The sequence below is a fragment of the Equus quagga genome, chromosome 10 (assembly GCF_021613505.1).
Source record: "Equus quagga isolate Etosha38 chromosome 10, UCLA_HA_Equagga_1.0, whole genome shotgun sequence".
NCBI lineage: Eukaryota > Metazoa > Chordata > Mammalia > Perissodactyla > Equidae > Equus > Equus quagga.
This window is the reverse complement of record NC_060276.1, coordinates 2,448,147-2,460,753: the sequence shown is the minus strand read 5'-3', so window position 1 is coordinate 2,460,753 and position 12,607 is coordinate 2,448,147. Positions and strand designations below refer to the sequence as shown.

General features: G+C 51.7%; 1 protein-coding gene across 9 annotated transcripts in view; it reads left to right on the top strand.

The window, feature by feature from the left end:
• ZNF185 (zinc finger protein 185 with LIM domain) overlaps positions 1-12,607 on the top strand; it is a 65,885-nt gene that overhangs the window by 31,419 nt on the left and 21,859 nt on the right. For all 9 annotated transcript variants that reach the window (XM_046672779.1, XM_046672783.1, XM_046672781.1 and 6 more), the window contains 6 exons: positions 228-332; positions 1,331-1,429; positions 1,678-1,749; positions 3,592-3,687; positions 4,589-4,678; positions 9,735-9,929. In XM_046672779.1, the coding sequence (XP_046528735.1) occupies positions 228-332; positions 1,331-1,429; positions 1,678-1,749; positions 3,592-3,687; positions 4,589-4,678; positions 9,735-9,929 (657 nt within the window). The remainder of the gene's footprint in view (positions 1-227; positions 333-1,330; positions 1,430-1,677; positions 1,750-3,591; positions 3,688-4,588; positions 4,679-9,734; positions 9,930-12,607) is intronic.

Below are 12,607 nucleotides of genomic sequence, written 5' to 3'. Positions count from 1 at the left end.
CCCGGGATCTGAACTGGTGAACCCCAGGCCGCCGAGAAGTGGAACGTACGAACTTAACTGCTGCACCACCGGGCCGGTCCCAGTAATGAGATTTTGAGAATTGGCCAATCCTGCAGTATCAGATTTTAAGCTCCTTGGAGACAGCTGGCATTTGGGGATGAGGTAACTGCCCCAACCTGAGTGTGGGTGGCTGCTGGGTGATTAACTTATGTTTCTTTCTTCCATAGGTCTTGCCCGGGCTCCAAAGACAAGGAGGTCCCCAGCCCCAGAGAACCCAACAGAGAATTGGCTAGTGAAGAGGCCTTCAAGGTCCCTGATCCGGACTCTGAAAGGTAACTCAGTGCAGGCACATGGTGCCCACGTGGCCCCCGATCCAAGGTCAATGGATGGAGCTGGGACCAGGACTATTCCATTCCCCACTGTGTCCCCAGTGCCTGTGGCAGTGCAGGTCCTCAATGAATATCTGTTGAAAGAATGAATGAAGGAATGCACGAGGCCTGGAGAGGGACAGGCCCCTGCCAAGATTCCTCAGGGAGCTAGTTGCAAAGGAGGATGAAACTCTTGGCCCAACCTCGCTGTGGTTTTACTCCATTGAAATCAGCCCTGCTCATGGCCAGGGCAGGCAAGGCTGCCAAGCTGGCAGTTTGGGGAAGTCAGCAGCCAAAGGATGCATGGGCCCCAGCAGAGCATCTAGTAGGGACGTCCAGGATGACCTGTGGACAAAGAGAGACGTGGAGGGAGCACAAGGATGGGAGGCAAGCCATAGTCGGGGAGGATGAGTCCATAGGGGATGGTTGTGCCCAGCCATCCCATGACCACCCAAGCCAGGGAATGGTGAGCAGTGGCTGAGAGTTGGGCATTTCCTCAATGGGAAACTGGTAGCCAGTAATGTATAAGAGCCCACAGCTTTGTCTGCTTGCCACTACCTTCTCAGTGTGGAGCACTGACCCCTAGTTGGGACTCAGCCCTAGGAATAAGGGAAGGGGCCCCAAGATGGCTGGGGAAGCCTTATCTTGCACTGGGCTCTATGGTTTATTAGTGGCCCCAAATGCCTTGCCCCTTGTCTGTTGGCCATTGGCCCGCCATCATGCCAACCTCCTCCCGAGTTGCCACTTTGCTCTCTTTCTTGGCTCCACTATTGCTTCCAGCTCATCAGGTTTGGAAGAAAAGCAAAGATACTTGCTGATATTGGCTTGGCTCCAATCAGAGCAGTGCACGGTGGCAGCCAAGGGCCTGGGCTACTGGTCCTTGAAGCCTGCTTTTAGGATATCTGAGTTAGATTAGGTCAAAACCCAATCAGAGTCACTAAATGCTTCTTTTCCCATAACAGGTCAAGTGCACAGTCAAGTGATGGAAATGTGAGATCTGGAGCCTTGGGCTCCCCACTTGAAGGCTTGGCTGGAGCAGATATCAGCTCTGAGAGAGGAGGGTGAGCTGCCTGGGAGAGGCAGGTGGCCCCGAGTTGTTGATTTTCTAATGTCCCTGGTGACAAGCTGTCCCAGGGTCAAGCTGCCAAAACAGTTTGGACTGCTGCGGGCCAACCACTGGTCATTGTGCGTAGTCCTGTCTACTGCACTCCCACCCCCACCACATCCTTTGTCCCTGGGCATTCCACTTGTGGGAATTACCTATGCTTCAATCTTACTTCTTCTCCTACCCTCTGCCATTGGTTCTCAGCTCCTCCAGAGCAGGCATAAAGGTCCACTCGCAGCTGGAGGCCCAGCCCTCACCTGATTGGGCACCAAGCAGGTAGGATGAACATGTGGGGAATGAAGGAAGGGACAAACTAACAAATGAATGACCGAATGATGGATGAATCGGTGACTTCTTTCTTCTTGGCTGAGCTCTGAAGATAGCTAGAAGGAGGTCTTCTAGCTTCTTCCCTGCTTTCTCCCTTCCTTCCAGAAGCCCGCAAACCTCCTTTTCCTGCCTCACCCTCCTCCCCTGGCCATCTCTGCTCTGAGGTTCAATGAGAGGAAAAGCAGTGGCCCCAGTGAGACAAGCTAGGAGACAAGTGTGTCCAGCTGGGCTCTGAGTTCCTGGATCTGGGTGGAGTCAGGGGCCACTTTCTCAGGTGATTTGAGAGTGGCAAGGTCCCACCTGTCCTAAAGTGGTTCCAAACCAAGCATGAGTCATCCTTGGGGGCAAAGGCTAGGCATGCACATATTGGCACAGATAGTTCTACTCTAAGCTGTGCTGGAGTCCTCATGCTTCAGAGCAGATGGCCAGAGAGGAATGGCAAAGCCGGTGTCTGCAGAGAGCCATGAGTGCACGCTGCAAGCAGGCACCTCTGCGCTCCAGCGGTCTGGCTGAGGAGGGAATCCCAAGGAGGAGCCCCTGCTGACTGCTTTGCTGACCGGCCCTCCTGGCTGCTTCTGCCCACCCAAGCCCACGGGGGGCCCCTTGCCCTCACTAACTTTACTAGTTTGCAGCTGATGCCTGGACCCAGACTCCTGACTTCCAAATCCAGGAGCACAAGCCAACACGGGAAGGGGACAGCAGGCCCCAGCCTCTGACCACTGTGCCTCAGCAGGTGCAAGGAGAGGCCACTAGTGGGGAGGACCGTGCGAGAGCCCAACACCTGAAGCCTGCATCACTGTGTGCTGGCCACCGCAGTCGTGCAGATTGACTCAGTTCGCTGGTGGCTGTCGTGGAAGACTTCCGGCCCAGTGCTTCATCTTTGAATATTCATCCAGATCATCCTTCTTGCTTATGCACCCTCATAAAATGAAGTCTTTGCTTTCCGCTTTCAGTTTCTTTAAAGTGAAGCCAAACTTCAAATTAACTTGCAGAATAATCTGAAGAATCTTCTAGATTTTTATGATTTTTAACTCAGCCTTTTATGTTGTCTTATTTATATTTATTTTGACAATGATTTTTAAGAAACTTGCCTATATTGTTTATCCATAGAAAAGGTTGCTTCCCTTGGAAAAAACAACCACTCTCCTTTTCCATTCATTTGCATGAGTTTACTTAATAATTGAATTTAGTGATTATGGTTACAAGTACAATTGGCATAAATGGAGAATGTAGCCTCCCCCTGGGAAGGCTGGGTAAGAGAGCACCCACTCAATTGATATCAAGTTGGTGGATACAGATGGACAGCAAAGGGCAACAGGGCCCAGTAATAATAACAGGAACACTTTCCCATGTGCTAGGGCACAGGCATTTATTATTATTATTATTATTATTATTATTATTATTACTCGAAGTACTCGGCTTCTATTAACTCATTTACTCTTCTCAGGAAGCTTGTGAGGCACAAAAAATTATCACTCCCATTTCACTGATGATCAAACTGAGGCCCAAAGAGGTCAGGTGATATGCCCAAGGTCACACAGCAGGGTGGTAGCAAAGCCATGATTTGAATCTGAGCAATGGGCCTCCAGGGAGTATGCACTTAACCACTAGACCACACTGACCCAGTGTCAGGCAGCCATGGGATACAAGTGAATATTGTGCCCCAAGCATCTGTTCAAGCAGCTTTTCAGTCCCCATCATCTGTTGGGGAAAGAACCCACCCTTTTGGGAGGGAGTAGACATATAGACACAAAGTCCTGAACCCAGACCGGGCTTGACCTCCTTCCACAGGCTGTGCTCAGCTGCTGGCTTCACCCCTCTCCTGGATGATCAGGGTATGCATGGTGCCAACGCTCAGCCTTGCAAGCCTGGACCAGCAGCCACCAGGTAAGGGTGGGGTGACTGCCAGGTGACCAGTCCCATTACCAGACACAACATTCAGGGTTCAGCCTTAGCTCCAGTGCCCCAGAATCTGCCTTGCACTTCTCAGCTCCATGCCACCTTCACATCAGGTGATCACTGCAAGAGACGGAAGGCTGGGAGGGGCGGTGGGGGAAGAGGAACAGGTGATAAGTCAGGGGACCCAGACAGCCCAACACCTATCCACAGGGACCCAAGCTGAGGTGGCGGGGGAGGAGGGGCATCAGGAGGCAGAGCTTGGGAAGAGACCCTGCCAAGAAGTCTCAGTGAACCTCTCCTGTAGGGACTGCAGCCCAGCCCAGCCCAGCAAGCAGTAGCCAGGGGGAGGAATCCCAGGGACAGCCAGCTGACACTAGAGAGCTCAGTCCCAGGGAGCACGTGGAGGCAACTGGGAAGGCACATGGCTCCAGGAGCGCGAAGGCGCAATGGGAAGAGGTTGTGCATTCCCAGGCTGCAGGCTTCTGCCCTATTTCATCTACCAATCCACCAGTAGGAGGACCATTTTGCTGTGAGTGTGTGGAGCATTTAGTAAGGAATGATCTTTCTGGACTCCCACAGAACCTCAGGCCGTATAAGTCAGGCAAGGATACTGGAACCTCAAACCAGGAGACTTCCTCAGGGACTGTGAGCTGGGCAGGGGCAGTGCCTGGTCTTGAGCTCAGGGTGCTAAGGACACAGCCAGGGCTCACAAGATGTTATCACGCACAGTGGCATCTGTGCCACACTAATGGCAGGACTGAGAGGCCAAACTTTATTGACAGATGTAGGTCTCCCTTTCCTGTGAGAAGGCGGCCGGGAAGGGGAAGACGTGGGACCCCAGTCTCCTTTGGTCTGAGGCCTCAGTGGACCTGTGTGGTTCCTCCCTCAGCTCCAGTACTACTCTGGCCTCTGCTGTCCTGGCTGACAGGAAGAGTGACAGCCCAGCAGACCTGGAGGACGTGAAGGCAGACCTGAAGGGGTAAGGCATCAACCAGAAGCTGCTGAGCTTCGGCAGTGGAGAGAGGCAGTGCAGGTGTGCATTAGCCTTTGGCTGGGAAGGTGAGGCCAGTGAGGCCTGTGAGCTGGCCTGAGGCACATGGCAAGGGCTGAAACCCCAGTTGGAACCCTCTGGCCTCCGCCTCTTGGGCCACGGAGCCTTCCACTACACCTTGTTGCTTCCAGCCAGGAACTCCTCCATAATCAGGAAGTCACCTACTTTTTCAGTCAGCAACCACTTGGACAGCACCTGCCCTGTGCTGCAGGCTGGAATACACAGACAAATCAGACGTGGCTGATGGGGGGCAACGTCCCACCCAGACTGGAACATCCCATCATTGCTGGAGTAGGGGAAGTGGGGTCCCAGGATGGCTTTGTGGGGGAGGTGGCTTTTGAGCCAAATCTTGAAAAGTGAATAGGAGTCCTCCAAGCAAAAGGAACAGGATATACAAAGGACTCCAAACAACCTGGTGTTTCCTGCAGGTCCTTGTTGGGGAATGGTGGAATAGGAGGTTGTCAAGGTAGGCAGGGACTGATTGGCCTTTAACACCAGATATTGTTAGTGATCACAACAGCTACTTAACTTTGGGGCACCTACTGTGTGCACAGCCTTATATTCAGTGTCTCATACAGCCCTCCCCACAATCCTGCGAGGTTTTCACCTAATTAGAGTGAAGAACAAAGGCCTGTCCCAGGTCTCTGTGCCTCCTGGGAAGAACAGTGCTCTGAAATAAATAGCCAAGGTGCTGATATAGAGAGTGATGACAGTGAGGACGGCTACTACTTAGATGGGTGGAGGGGGGCGACTCAGGCAAGCTCCTCTAAGGAGGAAAAGGAACCAACTCTAGGAAGAGCAAGGAGAAAAGAGCTGCAGATAGGAAACCGCAAGTCCAAAAGCCCTGTGGTGGGAACATGCTTAGCATGTTCTAAAGCATAGAATGGCTGGAGCCTAGCTGGTGAGAGAGACCAGAGATGGAGCAGGGCCGTGGTAAGCCATGATAAGGAGGTTGGATCTTATTTCAAGTTTTAAGCCAAAGAGAAACATGGTCTGATTGAGGTGTTTAAAAGGTGAGTGCATTTTTGCATTTTCACACTGCATTGCAGCTACTTTTTCACATTTGTCACCTGCGCTTAAACTGGGCTGCTAGGGGGTGGGGTGGGCAATGGGCTTTTTTGTTTCAAATTGCACTGACAATTTTAACAGAGTGAAAACAACTGACACCTATAATGCACTCTGCGAGGTGCTCTACAATCTTCTCAGGAACTCTGTGAAATGGATAAGATGGGGAAACTGGGGCATAAAGGCGAAGTGACTTGTCTAAGGGCTTACAAGTGGCAGATCTGAGTCCAGACACAAGAGGCTCTAAGAAAAACTTCAGGAAAAACTTTAAAAAACTAGTTTATGAAATTTATCCTTTGGAGACTACTCTCAAGACCCAGAGCCACTAACACTCAGCTGGTTAATGTGTAAAGCGTGCTGTGTCCATGATCTCATCTACTATTTCCCAAACCTGGGGAACGATCTGGCTTCTTATTCTTCAGTTTAACAGTGGAGGAAATTGGAGGGCTCCTGTGAGGAGCAGAGCTAGGAATGCAGCCCACATCTGCCTAACTGTAGAGCCCAGGCTTGTAACTACTTACCTCCAATGTTTAAAAGTTTGCAAAATCAATACAAACTTTCTTGATCACAGTGTTTCACTGTGAACTGGCTGCACTTGAAAATCATCCAGAGAAGTGTTTAAAAAAAGAAAAAAGATTCTTGAGCGCCACACAGACATTTATAGTTAATTGTTCTGGGGTGGACCTCCACCATCAATGTCTTTTTTTAAAACTCCCAGTTTATTCTCCTGTCCAGTCTAGGTTAGTAATCATCGTTCGTGGGTAGTGGTTCTGAACTAGGGGCATCTCTCCCATCTCGCCACCCGCTATGGGTCACTTGGCAATGTCTGGAGACACTGTTGATTGTCACAACAGGGAGGAGAGTGTAACTGGCAAATAGTGGGGGGAGACCAGGGATGCTGCCCAATGTCCTACAATGCACAGAGCAGCCCCCACCACAGTTATCCAGTCCAAAATGTCACTAATGGCGAGGTTGACAAACCCTGTGCTACAGCTTTCACGACTTCCGTGGGAAACCGGGAGATTGTGGATTGGGAAGAAAAGAGGTGAGGACAGACTCGCCTTGCATTCCAGAGATCCGGGCAGCCAGCACAGAACACCTGCGCCTGCGCCCGTGCATCTCCGACTCACGCGCACCAGGCCGCGTCTGCGCCTAGCCGCGCGCGAGACCGTCCTGGATGCGCCTGCGCGCTTGCGTCCGGCGTGTGTGCGCCTGCGCGCGCCGCCATTTCCTGCTGCCGCGAGCTTGGATCGCAGTGCCTCTCGGGAAATGCGACCGTCCTAGAACGAAATGGCTGACCGGGGCGAGAGCGGCTTCGGCTTCGCTTCTGCTGCGGCCGTGCCCGCGCCGGCCGCCAGATGGCGCACGAGGATCACAAACGGGCCGGGCTGCGCATCTCTGGCCAGCCTGGGCTCGCGCCGGCCTTCTGGTGCGGAGCCCACTGGCCTTGGGGTTGAAGCAGGCCCCGCTGTCCAGACGAAGGCGGGAGAGAGGAAGGGAGCTGGGTGCTCGCGAGGAGCCCAAAGGGGCTCCTGAGGTCCGAGGCTGTTCGGCAGGGCGTCCTGGCGTCGGTCGTCTCCGGGCACTGGACACTGGTCTTCGGAGCTGCCCGGGGGCAGGGGCTGTGGACACGCGTGGAGGGCAGCCGGGCCCTCCCACCGCGAGGGACCCTCCGGCGGACCTGCCTGCCCTGGGCTCTGGGGTTCCGTGGAGAGGGGCTTGGTTCCCAAGAGCTGGGTGAGGAAGGGTGAGGGGGCTGGGCCGGGAGATCTTGCACAGCAGTGGAACTGTCCCAAACTTGAGGGACTCTGCCGTACGCTACCCTCTTGTTCTTGCTTCATCACACATACAGGAAGAGGCGTATAGTACGGTGATTAAGAGCATGGACTTGGGTTCACATCTAAGCTCTGTCACTTACTTGCTGTGTGGCCTTGGGTATCTTACTCGTCTCCTCTGTGCTTTTTTCCTTACCTGTAGAATAATGGCATACACGAATGTAGGACATTTCCTAGCACAAAGTACTATATAAACGTCAAACTTTTGTTTTATAAAAACCTCAAGCTAAATAAAGCAGCCCCAGAGGAATACCTCCTTCCACCAGAACTGTTCAAGGACACTTCGAAAGCTGGCCTCTGCTCCCCTTTCCCAGCTTTATCGGCCTGATTTCATTTAGTGAGATACAGAGTAGCTCATCCCGTCTCCACTAAACTTTTGTTATCAGACATTACACCTAAAACATATGCTGTTTTCCTCTTTGTTATGTTGCAAGTCTGGGCTTTTCAGGTTTATGTTCTTTCTGTGCGAGGAACAGGTGAACTTTAAGTACGTTTATTCACTGTGGACAACTGTTGTCAACCAGTGGAGGAGTCTGATGGAGGTAGTGCAAGAGTAGAAAGGGGTATTCTCTTCCACGTAGAGAGTGTGATTTGTTGAGAATTGGCAGTAGCTGTATTATACTACTGGATCGTTGCTCTAGTTACAGCCAGAAGTGGTACCTTGCCTATCTCTGAACACTTGACTTCTAGGCCATTCATTAGGGGCTTGGAAGGCCTCTGGGATGTTACATTGCTCAGCAAGACTTCCTGTGACTGTTTTTACTAAGATTTCCTTTTTATAGGTTACACCTCCCATAATAGTAGTGGCTGCTCTGAGGCCTAGGGCGAAGGAGCCTTATTCATCCACTTGTGTCTGTATTGCACTGGATCCCTAAATTGCTCTTTGTAGAGAATCTTGGCTTTATTCACAAACTTGGTGAGGACAACCTCTATTACTGTAATTCTATAGAGGACATGGGCTCGGACAGGATTCTGATTAAGTCCATGGTAAAGCTAGCTCAGGGCTCCCAGAGTTGGAAGACAAGCTCTTTAGGCCTTCTAGGTTGTCTTTGCCTCAAGTATGTATGTCACAGGCAGAGGTAAGGTGGGTGTATCGGGGCATCCTGCTGGCCAAGGGACTGGCATTACCTGAGAAGACCACTTTTGGTATCTGGCTGGGCTGCAGCAGACCATCAGGGTAGAAGTGGCACAAAGAGGCACAGCACCCACTTGCCTGAAGATCTGCCAGGTGCAGCTGGAGGTGGTGATCACCTTGTCTGCTGAAGGATTTTGGTTCCTTCCACCTAAGCCTGAAGAGTCACATTTCTTTCAAGCATACTCTCCGGAAAGTATGGTCATTGCTCCTCTTGTTATTCCAGCTTGAAGACAGGGAGCCTGCCTACTATGGGATTAACTTCCATGAATAAAAAGTCCCAGGGATAGGTGTAGCTGGTGGTGGTGTCTTCCTATCCTGGGATGGCCCCACCAGCAATTGGAGGCAGGCTGCTGATGCCGGGAAGGTTGAGTTCAAGATGAGCCAGGATCAAGGTGATGATGAGCTAGATTTCCATTTTCTGGTATGAAAGTGACTGGGCTCATGTTCTCAATAATCTGACTCAGTCTTTGCCTCTGGCCTAGGGGGCATATGACATCTTTGGTGCCTGAGGCTGCCAGGCCATCACCATCACCATCACACAGGATAGAGGTTTTGGAGGATGCACCAGCAGTGAGAAGCACCTGAGGATGGGGATGGTGATGGGAGGCCATGGAGGAAGGAAGACCTCCCAAAGAGTTCAATGCATGGGACAGGCAGGAAGCCACTCCCTCCTTGTTGGATTCAGGGGATGGCAAAAGCATTGGAGGCTCAGGCTTCATCTAGCACATGTGGAGATTGCCTTTGTTGGTGAGAAGGGAGCAGCAGTGCTGGAGCCCTCCCTAGGAGAAGACAGACTCTCCCCAAGGTGGGGGCCATGCCAGGCTCCTCTACACCCCACCCTCTGGAAGAGGAGCCCGCTACTGCCATGGGAGGTGATATCAGTGTGCATTGGGTGAGCAAGGACTGGTCCCACAGCACTCACTCCATAAGGGTGCTCATTCTTCCTCAGCGCCTTGGCTGGTTCTGAGGAGAAGAATGTGGCTGCCAAGGTGGGAGAGGCCTGGCAGGAGAGGCCCGGAACCCCGAGAGGTGACGAGGGAGACCCAGCTGCACCCACCCAGCAGCCTGCAGACCCCAGCACCTCAGAGCGGCAGAGCAGCCCCAGACCTGAGCCATTCATGGACCTGGACAGCCAGCGCAGCAGGTAAGAGCTATGCTGTGCTGGGCTCCTGCCGGCCCAAGCCAGAATTTTGTCAAGGGCCATGACCCAGGTGGGACCCACTTTCACCCCACGTCCATGCTAGTGCCTGGCACATTGCACACCTGGGTGTTCAGGCTCCTGCCTCATGAGTGGGGTTAGGATGGTGACTCCCTGGGCATCAAGCAGTGTCAGGGGGCTTCCTGTGGTGCAAGGAGCTAGGATGGGGCCTGCGATGGGAGCACATGTCTGTCCCCAGAGGTAGGAAGCCCTGGCTAATTCCTGACGTGTAGAGTAGGAAGGCGGTCTCCCAGAGTATAGATGCACTGCAGTTGGGGGTCCCAGGAAGGGTGAGGGATATTTGTGTGTATAAAATGGTGCTGTCAGAGAATGACAAAGAGAGAGAGAGTAAAAGCCAGAGAGTGTGACAGGGTGAAGCAGAGAGAGAGAAGGTCAGAATGAGAGGAAGAGAGCATGAGTGAGCAGGTATTAGAGACTGTGACAGTGGCAGTGAGGCTGACGGAGGGATTGTAATTGGCGATGTGTTGGTGCATGTCAGTGTGCATGAATGAGAGGCAAGTGTAACTGTGACTGGAGGTGACCATATGGTGTGTGTGTGAGGTTTTCATGTCAAGGCTCTGCTAACAGCATCTGGCCTGCTGGCCCCTACGTTCTGTGTCCTGTACAGCACAGACATGTCTACAGATAGTGAAAATGTAGCGGGCTTGTATTGCTCGGAGAATTCAGGGAGAGCAAAGGAAAGCACTTACCACTTCTGCAGATCCAAGCAAATGGTTTCTCGCATAAGACAGAAATGCTAGAAGGGGAGAGCCGAGACCCTCACTGCCCCAGGAGACAGGAGATGGTATCTGTGGCTTCTTTTGCAGGGATAAAATAAAAACGTTCATCTCCCCTCATGATACTGGGGTTCTTAGACCATGGAGGTTCCATAGTTACTTAGGTAGAAGGCTATTTTTAAGACCAGGCTCACCTGTTAGATAAAACATTTTCTTATTTCAGAATATCCACCTTGTCCTTGACTCCTCTGCCCATCCTTGACCCCAGGCCCTGTAAGGGCCCAGACCAAAGATACCGAGTGAACAACTTTGGGCTTCCTGCCACAGCATGTGGCTTCCTATACCACTCAGCATTCCATCCAGCAAGAGGGGGTGTAAAAAGTGCAACCCATAGGTGAAGGAGGCAATTGGGTTTCTTTTTGACTGGAGGGTAGTGTCAGGAGAGGCTTTCTTTACAGGTGAGATGACGTTGAAACTGAAATATTTTGCCAGACAGACACACTGTGAAGGAAATACGGAGTCAGGGTAACTGCAGTGAAGGAAGGGTTAATTGGCAGCTTGGTGGGAAATGTTGAGAGGGGATTAGGCAGGCACCTGCTCCTAGGCTGAGGAGTGTGACTCACCTTCTGAGGGCCTCAGGGGCCACTGACAGCTTTCATGCAGGAGAGTGTTACGACCTGACATAACTTCTAGGAAGATTCCTCCCAGCTACTGTGTGGAGGATCATCCCAGGGGGTATACAGTAAGACAAGGTAGGAGACCAGTTAGGAGACTGTTTGCTTAGCCAAGGGACACGTGCTGGGGCCACAAGTCTTGCTGCCTTACTAATGGTAAAGGTGAGGGAAAGTGGTAGCCAAGGCTGCTCCTGAGATTTCAGGGTTGGGTCTGGGTGAATGGTGATGACCTCAAACTTGTGACAGGAACTAGTTGAAGGCTAGCACGAGGTTGAGGGGTGCTGGGCAGAGATATTGTTAGCGAAAGTTTGGTCTCTGATCCCGATGCCAATCCAAATAATGACAACAGAGTCTTGAGTGAAAAGGAAAGGCTTTACTTTGCCAGGCAGAGGGAGCAAAGCAAGGGCAAGTGCCCCAAGAATTGCTAGCTCCCCATTAAGAAACGGGTAGGGGTTTTTATTTGGGGATTTAGGTAGGGGAGGGGGGGCCATGGCCTTCTTGGTCAGCATTTCCCCATCTGCCTGTGTCTGGGGCTGCTTCCAGAGGAGGAGACAAAGGATTTCTCAGATGAGTGTCCTTGGCTGTTTATCTCCATGGTGGAAGGTAGACTCTGGCATCAAGAAGCCGACGAGTTGGGCCTGGGAAGCTTCGGTATCTTGATATTCTCTGGACATTAGTTTCTCTGCAAAAGAACTTCAAGGTCCTGTGATTAGCCACAACTTTAGTGGGAGCCCAGCGTGAGGTCATCTGGACTTTAACAATTTGTAACTTCTGTTTGGTTGTAAAGCTCAGGGAGTTAGAGGTTAAAGAAAGAAATGTTTAGATATGAGTGTAACTAAAGAACCGGGGAACTGAAAATGTGTGCTTTTAGTTTTAACCCATATATGCTCGGTTCACTGTAGGGGAACTAATATCAGGGCTGATATTAACTAAGAGTTGGTAACAATATGGTAAGGTCATTTGGGTCATGTTGAATATGAAGTGCCTGTAGGGAATCCGGGCAATGATGTCCAGAAAGCTATTGAGTAAACAAGCTTGGGGTTGAGTGACAATTAGACCAGGGCTAGAGAGTGGATGAGGTTGCCTGGAAAATGTCAGTTGAGTGGGGGATGCCATTTCCTTGGTCTCTTGTTTCTGCTACTGGCCTCCCTCCTCCTGTTCTCTTGGGGAGGAGTGGCTTAATTGGTTGCCAAGTTGGGAACAGGAACTGCAT